At 44.6% G+C, this 13,932-nt stretch overlaps 1 protein-coding gene across 1 annotated transcript in view; it reads left to right on the top strand.

The window, feature by feature from the left end:
• Positions 1-6,349: 6,349 nt before the first annotated feature.
• The window catches only part of PLBD1 (phospholipase B domain containing 1), a 53,102-nt gene continuing 45,519 nt past the window's right edge, over positions 6,350-13,932 (top strand). The window contains exon 1 of the mRNA XM_049625106.1: positions 6,350-7,095. Within this exon, the coding sequence (XP_049481063.1) occupies positions 6,987-7,095 (109 nt within the window). The 5' untranslated portion in view covers positions 6,350-6,986. The remainder of the gene's footprint in view (positions 7,096-13,932) is intronic.

Below are 13,932 nucleotides of genomic sequence, written 5' to 3'. Positions count from 1 at the left end.
CAAAAAGTATGTATGTAGATGATTCTCCCGTGGCAAAGTTAATCTGATGTTTCATGTTTTGTAGGTAACATTTCCCACACACAACCCCCTACTGGAAATTTCACAGTTTGGTTTGGTTTTGTTTTTGCTTTGGGACCAATTCAGAACCTACTCTTTTCTTAGAAGTGGTATGCAATTACCCCTAAGGGGAGAACCACCTTTGTTGAGAGAAAGCTTTGATGAGCCTGAAATGTGTTCTAGCCTCCAGGGCAGTAAGACTGATGGATTGGGGCTTGAGAGAATCAGTTTTAAGGGAAGGATCTGCTGGCTGCCGAGAGAGGGCAGGGCAGGGGTGCCTGGAGCTTAGGTATTGGTGGTAGCGTGGAAAAGGGGATTCTGAAGATGTAAACCAATTAGGAAGTGTTTGAGAGAGAGAGAGAGAGAGAGAGAGAGAGAGAACAGCCCCAGATTAGAGTCACTTGTGCTAAGCCCCACATGGGTAAACCATGACTTAATGTCTAACATAACAGCACTTTCTACCTCTCCAGAGATGGTGATTTTTAACCAGTCAACCTGGAATTACCTGATCAATACCAGTGAGGTAGTCTCCACTTCTGCTCCCCTTAGGAGGGGGACCTTTCCTGAAACTGTACTCTATGCAGGGAGAATTTCCTTTTTCCACCCCCTTTCTGCCTTTAAAAACCTTTCCTTTTCCACAGCTCAGTGGAGGTCTTTTCTATTTGCTAGATGGGGTGTTGCTCGATTCATGAATTGTGGGATAAAGCCAATTTGATCTTTAAATGTACTCAGTTGAATTTTTATGATTTAACACAAGCCAATGAACAGCAGACAGTTTCTCAACGGAGAGAGTATTCAAATTTCCTTTGACACCACTCCCTCAGGACTCCCTTCTCAGCCTACAGTTGTCTGGAAAATTAATATGCACCATGTACACTCCATTTCCTGTGTCCAGAAGAGGCAAATCTAGTTTACACAACTAGGCTAAAATAGGATCTTTTCCTAGTAACATTTTCTGGAGTTTTGACCCGGGTTAACAGTGTTGACTTCTAGACAGTTTGCAAGAATTAACTGCCTAAAAGTTTCTTCTTACTGTCTTTGTTTTAAAACATCAGGAGCAGCCATCCTTATCAAATATTTATCAAGTATTTTTCATTTATTCATTGTTATGTACCATTCAGGTTTAAGTCCTTTCTTATAACCTGAAAGAAAAGCAGGGACATGCATCACCGAAATATTTCACATCTATAGTCAAGGTTAAGCCCCACGAAGGAAAGGTTTAATTTGCAGTTGTTTTTATTGGGCATTTGTACTTCTGTCTATAGAATGAAGAGGTGATGCTAAATTATTAACAGTAGAGAAAAAAATAGAGGAAGCCAGTGGTAGGTACTCCAGGATGTAGCCACTTAATTTCGACAAGAGCTAGAAAAAGAGATTTAGAACATTTTGAAAAAAAAGGGCTGTCTGGCACCAGATTACATCCTTAAACAATGCAGAAAATCCTCTGTACCCTAAAAGTATTTGGGAGTGACTTTTTCAGCCTCTTTGGAGGGACAGATGGGGATAAAGATGCCTATCGGCAGGGTAAAAAGTTCGTGTGTATCAGCTGTAGGAAAAAGAGTGATCACAAACTACTGTGTCAGTATTCAACTTGTACAGAAACTTCTTTCTTAAGTGCTACATCTCTGGCTGCAGTAAACCATTGCTGATACACCTCTCACCTGTATGCCATGACCCTAAAGCCAACACATGCTGATTACCCTACAATCACTGACCAAGGGCAGCCCCTCTTTCGTGTATGCAACTTGCAAGACATGTGCAGCCTGGAAAGTATAATGGGTGGCAGCTTATAGAAAGGGCAGGCCAGTGAGTAGCAGAAAGGACAGGCACACATCACAGTACTGTGTGGGAAGTAGTCAAAACTAGCTCCACAAGCATCAAACCCAAGTCCAAGATTTCTGAGGCATGTCCATCCTTTCTTCGGTTCTGTAGCCATCTCAGCTCTATCTTCTGACACCTATAGGCCAAATGATAAGTTTAACTACCAAAACGGACTACACACAATAATGGAGGGAAAGAATAGAAAAGACGAGAAGAATTAGTTATAGAAGTAAACATACAGAATAGTTGGATAGCAGTCTAAGACATTACCCTACACATTTGTCTTCTGAGAAACTGTTTAATCTTGTAAAGCCTCCTTCACTCTATTTATTCCAAGAGTCCAAGGCTCATTGCTCAAGGGAGGAAAAATGAAAATACTGAAAGATCAAAGCGTAAAATTTGTGTCTTTTTGAGGTCTTGAGTAGACAAAGACCGTAGTCTTCAAAGCTGTAACCTTTCTTCTGGGAGAGGAAAATATTTTAAAATATTCAAAAACTTGGTTTGGAACCTTGAAAGACATAGATTTAAATAAAAGGGCATAAAGCATATTCGAGAACAATAAATTGGGGGGACACCTGGGTGGCTAAGTTGGTTAAGTGTCCGACTTCGGCTCAGGTCATGATCTTGTGGTTTATCAGTTTGAGCCCCAGGTCAGGCTCTGTGCTGACAGCTCAGAGCCTGAAGTCTGCTTCGGAGTCTGTGTCTCCCTCTCTCTCTCTGTCCCTCCCCCACTCATGCTCTGTCTCTCTCTCTCTCTGTCTCAAAAATAAAATAAAATTTAAAAAAATACATTAAAAAGATAAATTGGAATAAGAATTATAATAATGTTGAATTAGTTTTATCCAAAGAAGTAAAAAGTTTGAAGAGTTGATAAGAGAAATGTGTAGTGGGTTGATGCAAAGGCCAGTACCACCCTTCCTTTGGGGGGGTGAGTCACCTACTTACTGGGTGGGGCTGCGTGTGGAAATATTTGGTAACAGAAACCCAAGATAGGTCTCGAATTACCAGAGGAAAGTATGTTTAAAATTTCCAGAGCATAGTTCACGAACTTGCAAAACTTAGAATGAAGTTGTGTGCCCCTCATGGCACCTGATTTGTAGAGTAGCAACAACTGGGGGAAGTGTCTGGGGAGATGTACCCCCAGAAAGGCTCACTAATCGACACACATTAGAGTATCTTTGAGTCCCTACTGCCACACCCCAGAGATCAGACACACTTGAGAATGAGCCAAAGGACCCAGTAGAATCCAAATCTGGATGGAGAGGTTGCCGAATAGTATCAGAAACAGCTAGCTGCCCACAAAAAATCATGTTTCCCTACTGGGGGGTGATGTTTCAGCTACAAACTGTTGCATTTCCCAGCCTCTCTGGCATATAGTTATGGCGATATGTCTAGAGACTGCCAGTGGAATACGAGCAAAAGTGATTAAAAAGCAGGGCTACGCTATACTCTTTCCCCTTCTTCTGGTTGGAAGAAAAGACTCCAAGGTCCTAGGGTGATTGTCTCTGCGTCTAGTTTGACAACCATAATGAGTTCACAAGACGTGCCTAGACTATATTAAATTTTCACAGGAAATAGTAATACCAGTAGATCACACCATAATGAACTGAAGAGTGTATTTGGGATATTATTGATTTTTGAAGAAAGCATACCACGGTCCCAGGACACTGAGAAAACTACTATTATTAAGTTGTTTAGCACTAACCACTAAATAAAAGGAACTATTAGATATTTCTTTTGGTCTGCAGCCCCAAGAATACATTGCTGAGACCCCAAGGACACTATGAACCAACAAAGTTTGGGAGCCTCTGCCTCAGGGAATGTGGAACCACAAGATGAAAGGAAGCTGGGTTTCTAAATTTCTTTTTCCTTTTTCTTTTTTTTGAGAGAGAGAGTGAGAGTGAGACCAGGGGGAGAGACAGAGGGAGAGAGAGAATCTTAGGCAGATTCCGCACTCAGCGCGGAGCCTGGTGCAGGACTCAATCCCACGACCGTGAATGACATCATGACCTGAGCCGAAATCAAGGAGTCGGGCGTTTAACTGACTGAACCACCCGGCACCTCTGGGTTTCTAAATTTCTAAATGAAAGGAAGCCACATACAAATTAAGAACTCCCACACTGAACTGGGATATGAGCCACACATAAACTTCTGTTGTATTAACCCATTGAACTTTTGGAGTTTATTTGTCACAATAGCTAGCATTACCCTAACTAATACACACAGAATGTGTAAGAATCTAGACTCAAAGCCAAGAACCACAGATAAAGGATCAGAAAAGATAAACCACATCTCGGTGGAGGCCACTAAGCCCAGAGGGTGACTCACAGAGTAGATGCCTCTTATCCAATATCAGGTCAATATGTAAGGCGCCTGAAACTGAGATCAATGTCCAGGAAATGGGGAAGGATACAGAGAAGGCAAAGGATGGTAAGGACTTAGCCCAAATAAGACTGAATAACCCAAAATTTGACCTGTGAAAAGCTCTACTGTCAGTGGATAAGTGTTTGAATGCTAAGTTAGTTATGAGAAGAAATAAATTTACCTGTGTGCATTGCATTCTGGAACTGTACACTTTTGAATCCATCATATATATGTTACGGCAAAGAAAGAAACACAGAGGTCACCATCTCTGTTTCTGTAACTGGTTACCCAGCTATAGACTGGGGCCAGTATCTCAGCCGGCTGGGGTTGTTTGCCTAGAGGGGTGAGGAGACTTAGTCCCTGGTGGTGCTGCCTAGGTGAGGTGACAGCACATTCATTAATCACTTCAGTAGGAACTCCCCTGAGCTTCTTCTACTGCTCCCTCCTACTACTCTGTAGCTGTATTTCCATTTCATTGTCAGGCTCAACCACTCTAACCAACACAATAATCCCATTCGCGTCCTTTTTATTTTTTTCCAGAGAAGCCCAGTGAAGACCAAGCAGTAATTTCAAATCCCAGCTCAATGAAACTATTATTGTGTCTCTGGGTGGAAACATGCCTCCCTCTTGCTCACTGAAACTCCTAAACCAGTGGAGCCCAGATTCAGGAAAAAGTAGCACCAGGAATAAGGTAATGGCTGGTGAGACGCCCCAAACCACACATGTCTGCCAGAAAAGTGATAAAGACCTTTCATAGTCAACATCTTCTGTGGTCCTTCTCTTCTCAGTTTGGTGTGAGTTTGGCTGCTCATATCCCTCCCTGAGAAGTAACCCCCCTGCCCCGCCTCCAATTTAAAGAAGGTAAGATGTATCATCATCCAATCCAGTGATTCTCAACTGAGGGCAATTTTGCCCCTTAGGGGAGCATTTGGCAATTAGTCTGGAGTCGTTGAGATCGTTACAACTTGGTGGGAGGGATGATACTGGCACTTAGTGGATACTGGCCAGGGGATACACAGGACAACCCCCAACAACAAAGAATTGTATGGCCCAAAATGTCACAGTGCTGAAGCTGAGAAACCCTGATTGAATTAATTTATTTACATAATTTGCTTCCCCCACTAGAGCGCAAGCTTTGTGAGAACAGAGATTTTGTCCACCTTGCTTATTGCTCTATGTCTGGAACATGGAAGTCAACAAGTATTTGATGACTACCTAATAGATGAATGCATGTCTCATAGCTCCCACCAGGTATTTTTACATACATGATCACATCCAAATACTTGGCTCCTTGCATTGGAAGGATTAGTAAGATGAAAGAAGGTGGTAGAGGGTAGCATGACTCAAATATCTGGGGCGGCACAACTTCTTTGAATGTCCCACGTAGCTCTCTTCCCAAGGTGGCGCAGCCAGAATCCTCATAATTTGCCTTCACTTTAATTTTCTAACTTGAAGAAAAATGTGCACTTTTTGCAATGTCCTCAGTTCCTTCATTCGTTAAGTGACATTATCATCCAGGTACTGTAATCGGTGCTGTCACCAAACAAAATGATGGCTTAGGACTTGTGTTCAACAATTTGCACAGAGATGTGGTGTAATTGTTCTACATCTTTTCTAACAACTGTAAATGTATCTCCCTCTCTAAGAAAGCTGCTTCTTGTCCTCCCTTCCCATCTCCCCTTGACATCTCAGTTAAGCTTGCAAGAAAGACCAAGAGAAAAGAGTGGGGTACCTAGCGCCTCCCCACCCCACTCTGTAGTGGCTTGTCCCGGTCCTGGGTTCCCACGCTGTACCTTAACCATAGCTCTGTTACAGTACTAATGGCAACTTCTGAGCACCCGCTTATTTATAGGCCTTTGTCCCTTCTTGTCTGGTAGGACATGCTCTTGGTTGTCTGTATATCCCGGGCACCTGGCACATAAGATGGGCTCAACAAATGCTTATGGAAGAAATAAAATGCATTTTGCCTACTTCACAATGTCACCTAGGGCACCTTTTGCCAACTTCACAATGTCACCCAAGGCATAGTTTTGCCTACTTCACAATGTCAACTGACCCCCCCCCCCCCACAGAAATGGGAACTTCGCGGGAACTCAGGGATAGATCTAGTTTCAGCCCCGTCTGAATCACATTGTAGTGGTGGCTCCAGCCAATGGAGAGAACGGCAAAGGAGCGAAAGTCCTGGGCTGTAGCAAATGGATCTAGGTTAAACAGCCGAGATGGAGGGGCACTGATCACTGAGGGATTAGGGGACCCGTGAAGACCACTGCAGAATGGCAAAGAAGCAGAGCTGCGTATAGGCATGCCTGTCACCATCCCCCAGGGTGCCTCATCCCAGCAGCTACAGACGAGTGGCCAAACCTGGCGACAGAGGCTAGCGGTGTTGATGTGAACTGGTTCGTTCAGACCTTGGGCCGCAAAACTGCCCGACGAGGGCAGGGAAAGTGGCACGTACCCTCTCCAGATCGCATAAACGCAGCTGGGGAACTTGCCCAGCCCAGCCCACAGGGTGCTAAAGGGTCAGAAAGGACCCGCCTTTCCCAGACTGGGGCCCGGCGGGCGAAGGTTGTTCCCAAGGCCACGTGAGGCTTCCTCGCCCCTAAAAGCCCCAAACAGGCAGGGCTAATGGAAGAGGGAAGTTAGGGACGCCCCAACCTCGGAGACGCTGCGCCGTGCAGCCGGCCCTAGAGCCGCTCTCACGACAGCTGCCTCGTCCAACCGGGGGAGGTCGCGGCCGCCGAGCGATGGCCCGCCGCAGCCGGGACGGGCGCCCCGGGCTGTCCGCGCCGCCGACCCCGCCGCTGCTGCCGCCGCTGCTGCTGTTGGCCGCCGCGGTGTCGCCGAGCCTGGCAGGTGAGCCGTGCGCGCCCCGAGGACCTGAGGCCCCGGGGAGGGGGAGTCCGGGGACAGGCGCCTGCGTGCCCCGCGCTGCGCCCGCCGCCGCTCCGTGCGCTCCCGCCCGCGCCCGCGCCCGGGCTCGGCCAGGTTGACTCCCAGCGGGTGTCTGGGTTCTGGGCGGACGCCGCGGGGCGGGGGGACGGGCCGGACCCGCTGCGGCGCCGCCGCAGCTCGGGGATGGCCCCCGAGAAGGGCACGGGGTGTGCTTCTGCGAACTTAAGAAGTGTTGGCCAGAATTCTTGGCCAATAAATCAGTTCGCTCCTGCGCGACACTTGGCTTGCTGAGCCTTTCTCTACTGGTCCTAAAAGAACCAGTATAAATAAATATATTGATAATAAATATAATAAATTAATATATAATAAATTAATAATAAAATATAAATAAAAGATAATAAATAATAAATAAAATATTTAAATATAAATATATTTATAAATAAAATGTATTTATTCACATCTTAGAGGTCTGATTCCGGACTGCCAGTTTTTCTTCTCAACTGCCAATGACTTTGGTTTAAAATAACCGCAACCTGGTATTGTCAGCTTGATATGTGCCAGGCGGTGTGCTAAAGGGCTTTTCCTATAATGCTTACCACAACCCTAAATAGGATTTGTTATCCTCATTCTACAGAACGTTTGAAATTGAGAGAAATTCATTGTCTGGGTTCAGATACGCAGCAAGTGAAGTCGTTGCTGAGTTGACAAATGGCATTTACTTAAATACAACCCCCTTTGTAAAACGGGTGTTATCCTTACAGATATTAACACCAATCTATACCCTTTGTGAAAAAAACAAAAACAAAAACAAAACGAAACAAAAAAGCAAACAAGAACAAAAAAACTCCTGGATTTATCAGTTTTCTTCCCAATGGATAAGACCAAGATTAACCATAGACACTTGAAAGACTTCAACAGTAATATTAAGGGAGGATTAAGTTTATTTCATAAGCCCTTTTCTGTGCTGAACTTGTGCAAGAGTAGGGTGGAGTTCGGGAGAGCAAACCCCTTCCCAAATGAGTGTACTGATTCTTATTACACCACCTTCCATCGACAAGCAACCTACAAATATCAGATTTCAAGCTCTTTGCTTTCACAACTTGCCCACTTACCACTCTTAAATCTTTCCAGTCTTTTAAACTGCCTGGGCCTCTGGGATCAGCAGCCATGCACCCCCAGACCCCTGACTCCTGATTTACCTGCACATTCTGTTCCTTGCCTAGGATATGGAGGTGGCGCTCATGCCACACTTTTAGCCCAGCTGCTCATTCAGACGTGCCTGGGACAGGCTAGAAAGTGCTCCAGAAACGGAAATGGCTTTTTGTGTCCAGAATGATGAGTGAAACCCTTCTCACTTTTCTGTTCTCTGGAGTTTTCGGGTTTGTTTGTTTATTTGTTTATTTTTACATTTATTTATTATTGAAAGACAGAGAAACACAGAGGGTGGTGAGCAGGGGAGGGTTAGAGTAAGGGGGAGACACAGAATCCGAGGCAGGCTCCAGGCTCTGAGCTGTCAGCACAGAGTCCGACGCGGGGCTCCAACTCACAAACTGCGAGATCATAACCTGAGCCGAAGTCGGTCGCCTAACCAACTGAGCCACCCAGGCACCCCTGGGTTGTTTTAAATGTTCGTTAGATGGAGGGGACAGCCTGAGGAGTGAGGTAGAGATGTTGTTTTTCTGAAGATGAGGCACTGTTTATTTAAGAAGTTATCACCTGACAAGAAACCGCTTACACTAGGTCTCCAAATAATCAGCTGACACCAGGCCAGTTTGGTCAGGAGTCAAGGCAAAGAGCTCGGAAGTTTCTGCGGCCAGTGATCCTGACAGCACTGTGCCTGGCAATCCGGAAAAGACTTCTTACCACGGTCTTGTGGAACAGCTGGTGATGCCCACACTGATTACTTAGAACAGACGTGATCTGTTTCCTTTGTTCCACCCATAGTAACCTGCTTTCCGGTGCAACTTTTCTGCTCTGTTTTACCCTTCTGCTAGACTGACAGCCTTTGCTACCTCTTGCTTGTCATGTTTTCTCTGAAGTGCCCTGCTCGGTACTCTGAATTTGACGAGTACCCAACAAACACTGAAGGGATTGCATTTTCATCTCCCTGGGATGATTTTGATAGCTACCAGTGTGCACCTATTAATCCAAAAACATCCTTAATTTTTATTTATTTTTTTTTTATTTTTTTTTTAACGTTTATTTATTTTTGAGACAGAGAGAGACAGAGCATGAACGGGGGAGGGTCAGAGAGAGGGAGACACAGAATCTGAAATAGGCTCCAGGCTCTGAGCCATCAGCACAGAGCCCGACGCGGGGCTCGAACCCAAGGACAGTGAGATCGTGACCTGAGCCGAAGTCGGACGCTTAGCCGACTGAGCCACCCAGGTGCCCCATCCTTAATTTTTAAAGCTTACTTGGTAGCTTCATTCCTACAGAAACATTGGCAAACAATTGCACATTCATCCTTGCCTGTCTTTCAAACTGTTATACACTTTAGCCATTTAATAGCATTGCCTTTATCCTTCCAGATTGAAAAGCCCCATATTTGTTTTTAGGAATGTCTTACATAATTTTTCTAAGTGGTGTGTATAGTGAGGTCACATCACTAGGGAAAGAGATGAGTTGGTTGCCGAGAACTTTTAAGTTGGCATGTGCTTTGGTAAAACTGGTTCCAAATCTGGCCCCTGGACTTGCAGGGCTAGATTCTGGAAATGCATTCTCTCCCGAGCTCTAGAGCTGATCAGATACAAAGAAGCTGATTCACCCTGGTATGCGCCAGAGTCTCTTCACCAAAATACCAATAATTAAGTTTGAGCAGATTGCCCCAGCCACTTTCTTATAATGAAATTACACCAGATAATATCAGGGCTTCTCAGGCTGAAGGCCTGATTGATTTGCTCCCCAGTAAGACTGAGGCTTCCGTTGGCTTAGACAACGCTTGCCTGGCACAGCTGGCCCTTGACTCTGGGACACTGCCTCTTCCACACTTCCATGACTCACCGGTGCCCACCGGAGGCCAACCCATTGCCTCTCTAGATGGGCTAATACCTTTATGTGTTGTGGGGGATTTGCCGTCTTGGGAGCTGTTCAGTCTCCTTCAGGTGCCTTGGTAGATCTTTGGTTGAGGCTATTCTCAGTTGATCCTTTAAGTCTGAGGCCCTTCTTATTTCCAAATTCACTTGAGGTAGTTGTTCCATGTGTTCATTCTTTCTGTGGCAGTTCATTTTTGGAAGTGTAATATGAGAGAGGTAGCATGGAATTCTAGAAGCAGAAACCATGGAGCCAGACTGCCTGTGTTTCAGTCCTGGCTCCCATACTTACTGTGTGACCTTCAGCCAGTTATCTGCTATCTCTATACCTCAGTTTCCTCTTCTGTAACGTGGGTATTGTAGTGTCTGTGTCATAAGGTGGTTGTGGGAGACAGCGCCCCGAACGGTGGGGGATGTATAACCGAGTGACCGTTACTATTGGCCATTGGCGTTTCCCTTCTCTGGAAAGTCTTCATGGCTCTTTTGATAAGACAACCAGGATTGCAGATGATAGTCTACGTGCTGTGAAGTAACAACTTGTTATAAAAGCAGGGTTTTTTCCTTAATCATGGTCCAACGTTTCAGGGGTTTAGAGTACACACCAGCATGTTAAGCAGGTGCTGCAGAAAAGTGAGCAGTGCCTTAGGTCTCTTTCCTGGGTTATAACTGATTGATTGAAATCACCTTGATTTCTCTAAATGCAATTTTTTTAAATGTTTTTTAACGTTTATTTATTTTTGAGACAGAGAGAGACAGAGCATGAACGGGGGAGGGTCAGAGAGAGGGAGACACAGAATCCGAAACAGGCTCCAGGCTCCGAGCCGTCAGCACAGAGCCCGACGCGGGGCTCGAACCCACGGACCACGAGATCATGACCTGAGCCGAAGTCGGCCGCCCAACCGACTGAGCCACCCAGGCGCCCCTCTAAATGCAATTTTATTCATCATGATTTAATCCTGAATCAAGAATTTCCCAACTCTTTTTGGTCTTTCTGAGCCTCGCTAAATCTTCCTACAGCTCATCCCCATTGTCGTGGGGTTTCAGACTCCAAAGAAGTCAGTGTTCTTGGTAAACTTGAATATTGTCTTGTGCTCTCCCTCTATCAGTTTGTTTATAAAAATGTGTACAAGATAAGTTCCAGAACAACTTCTGGGGAAAGTGCCCATTCGCCTTTATTATTAAAATTAGTTTCCTGGTCCTTCTGGAAATGTGAATCTGACAGCAAAGATCAAAATCTTTCTCCAGAAGAAAATGTAAGAGGATCCTCCTTCAAGTCTTTAAATCAAGGTAGAATATTTTTTAAAAACTTTTCATAATAAGTAAGCTATGAATCATGTAAACTCCAGCTTGGAACCATGTCTGACGTACAAAACAAATTTTTGTTTTCACACTTTTTTACGCATCATTTTTACTTTTGTCACCTGTTATCTTTTAGGGTTTTTTGGGGGGTGGAGGAAAGATTCTAAATTATAAAGCATTAACTATTAAGATAGCAAAAGAGGTAGCAGCACCAAAAATGGAATGAATCTCAAAGGATTTATTTTGTTCAATTTTTTAAGTTTTTAAAATGCATTTGTGCTTCATCTTTAAAAAAAAAAAAAAATGGAGTGAGTTCCAGTTGCTCCTACAACTTATATTTCACAATCACTTGAAGATTGAACTTTACCTAGCCTCTTGGGGTGCCTGGATGGCTCAGTTCGTTAAACACCCAACTCGTGATTTTGGCTCTGGTCATGACCTCACAATTTGTGAGGTCGACCCCACATCAGGCTCTGTGCTGACAGTGTGGAGCCTGCTTGGGAGTCTCTCTCTCTCTCTCTCTCTCTCTCTGCCCCTCCACTGCTCTCTCTCTCTCAAAATAAATGGATAAAAATTTTTTTAAAGGATGTAGTTAGAAAATTTATTACTGTTATTATTATGTTGATTCTTTGTACTACTGCAAAACAGGAACTTAATGCAGTAAAAGATGAAACTAAGAGAGGTAGTGAAATTATGAGGAAACTTTCATCTAAAACTTGAAATTCATCCGCGCAAACAGCAGGTATCACGTTACAGTCTTCCAGGGGGAAATTGTGAAAGTCTCTTGATTCAGGGCTTGCTCCGAAATGTGTCAGTTAGCCTTGCAAATGCAGTGACAATCCCAGCACATGAGGTAGTGGCGAATTGTTGCAACCAGCATTTGCAAACCTAAGATACCAAAATTCGAATTCACCATTAGAATTAATATACAGACAATACCAGCCTGTCCCCTTCCCAGCTAGGGTGAAAGTGTGACCTTCCCAGCTGGTGTGAAAGTTCGGGATGTAGGCAGTCACATAATCAATAGAACACTTTGATAGACCCGATGGAGTCAATGAATGAAGTAACAGACGCCACCTCTGATACTCAAGGAGCTTGTAATTCAAGTTTGTGAACCAAATTCACCTAAATGCATGTAAACTAAAGAGTGTTCTAGATGAGGAGTGAGCTAAGAGTGCAGAATCAGAAAGGGGCCAAGTGGATAAGACTTTTAGCAAGAATTTTGATTTAAACTAGCAGTGAGGAATAGGTACGTTCCAAGGGAATGAAGGAAAGGGATCATTCCATATCCAGGCAAATGTCTCGGCATTTTTCTACATTAGCGTTTTGTTTCTTCGACTCTATTTTTTTAAATGTTTATTCACTTTTTTTGAGAGAGAGAGACATAGAGCTTGAGTGAGGGAGGGGCAGAGATAGAGTTCTGGAGACACAGAATCCGAAGCAGGCTCCAGGCTCTGAGCTGTCAGCACAGAGTCCAACGCGGGGCTTGAACTCAGGAACCAGGAGATCACGACCTGAGCCTGAGTGGGACGCTTAACTGACTGGGCCACCCAGGCACCCCTGACACTATTTTTTAAAAGAAATGTCCCTCTCTACTTACCTAATATATTGGGCACGTTATGCATTGCACCTCACACCTTCTCACTGCCCTTTATTTGAGCTTCTGAAGCTGTAAGGTAAGGCACATTACCCTAGCCAAGCTGTAGGGATTCCTTGCTTTCTACCTCAGAGCTTCTCTGGCGTGGTAACCACCTAGCACTGGAGCATCTGCAAACCAGGGAAGAGGGATTTAACACCCCACAGGGCAGCCTTTGCCCAAAGCAGGATGGAGCAGGTGGATAAATGCTCCTCCTTCCATCCCTGGGATGGGGTCATCAGGGGTTTATCTACACCGCTGTTCGGGCCATCTCAAATCGCACCTTCGAATTAGCTTTTCCCTCCTTCCTGGCCTCACTTTCCCCATTCCCCATCCCCATTCCCAGGGAGCACTTTCCCAAAATAGTCCTCCATCCAGCAAGAGTCCCAGGCTCTGATTTCCGCTGGGAGTGAGAGCTGAAACACTTACAATTTTGCTGCCTGGAGGTCGTTCGTTCATGAATCAGTTATTTTCTTAGTGATTCTGATGAAGAGCCGAATCAAATCTAAAATCCAGATAGCAGTTTACTGAGCCCTTCCCGAGAAGGGAAGTGGGGAAGTATACTGCCAAGGTATGCCAAGAGATACTGAGAGATCATGGTCAGTGGACGTAAAGGAGAAAAACACTTTAAGGACCAGAGTCAACACTACTTAGCAAAACTCAATCTGAATAGCTTTAAGTTGCAACCTTAATTTTTAAACTATTTTCTCTTACCTATTTTGTATCCTTCCTCCCCTTTCTTCCTCCTTTTCTCTTCCTAACTTACTGAATATATTAGGTACAATTTCATTGCTCTGGGTTGAAAACCACTTACTTTGTCATGAATGAAGT

Source organism: Panthera uncia, chromosome B4, assembly GCF_023721935.1.
Source record: "Panthera uncia isolate 11264 chromosome B4, Puncia_PCG_1.0, whole genome shotgun sequence".
Taxonomy (NCBI): domain Eukaryota; kingdom Metazoa; phylum Chordata; class Mammalia; order Carnivora; family Felidae; genus Panthera; species Panthera uncia.
The sequence above is the reverse complement of the archived record's forward strand: the minus strand, read 5'-3'. Positions and strand labels throughout refer to the sequence as shown.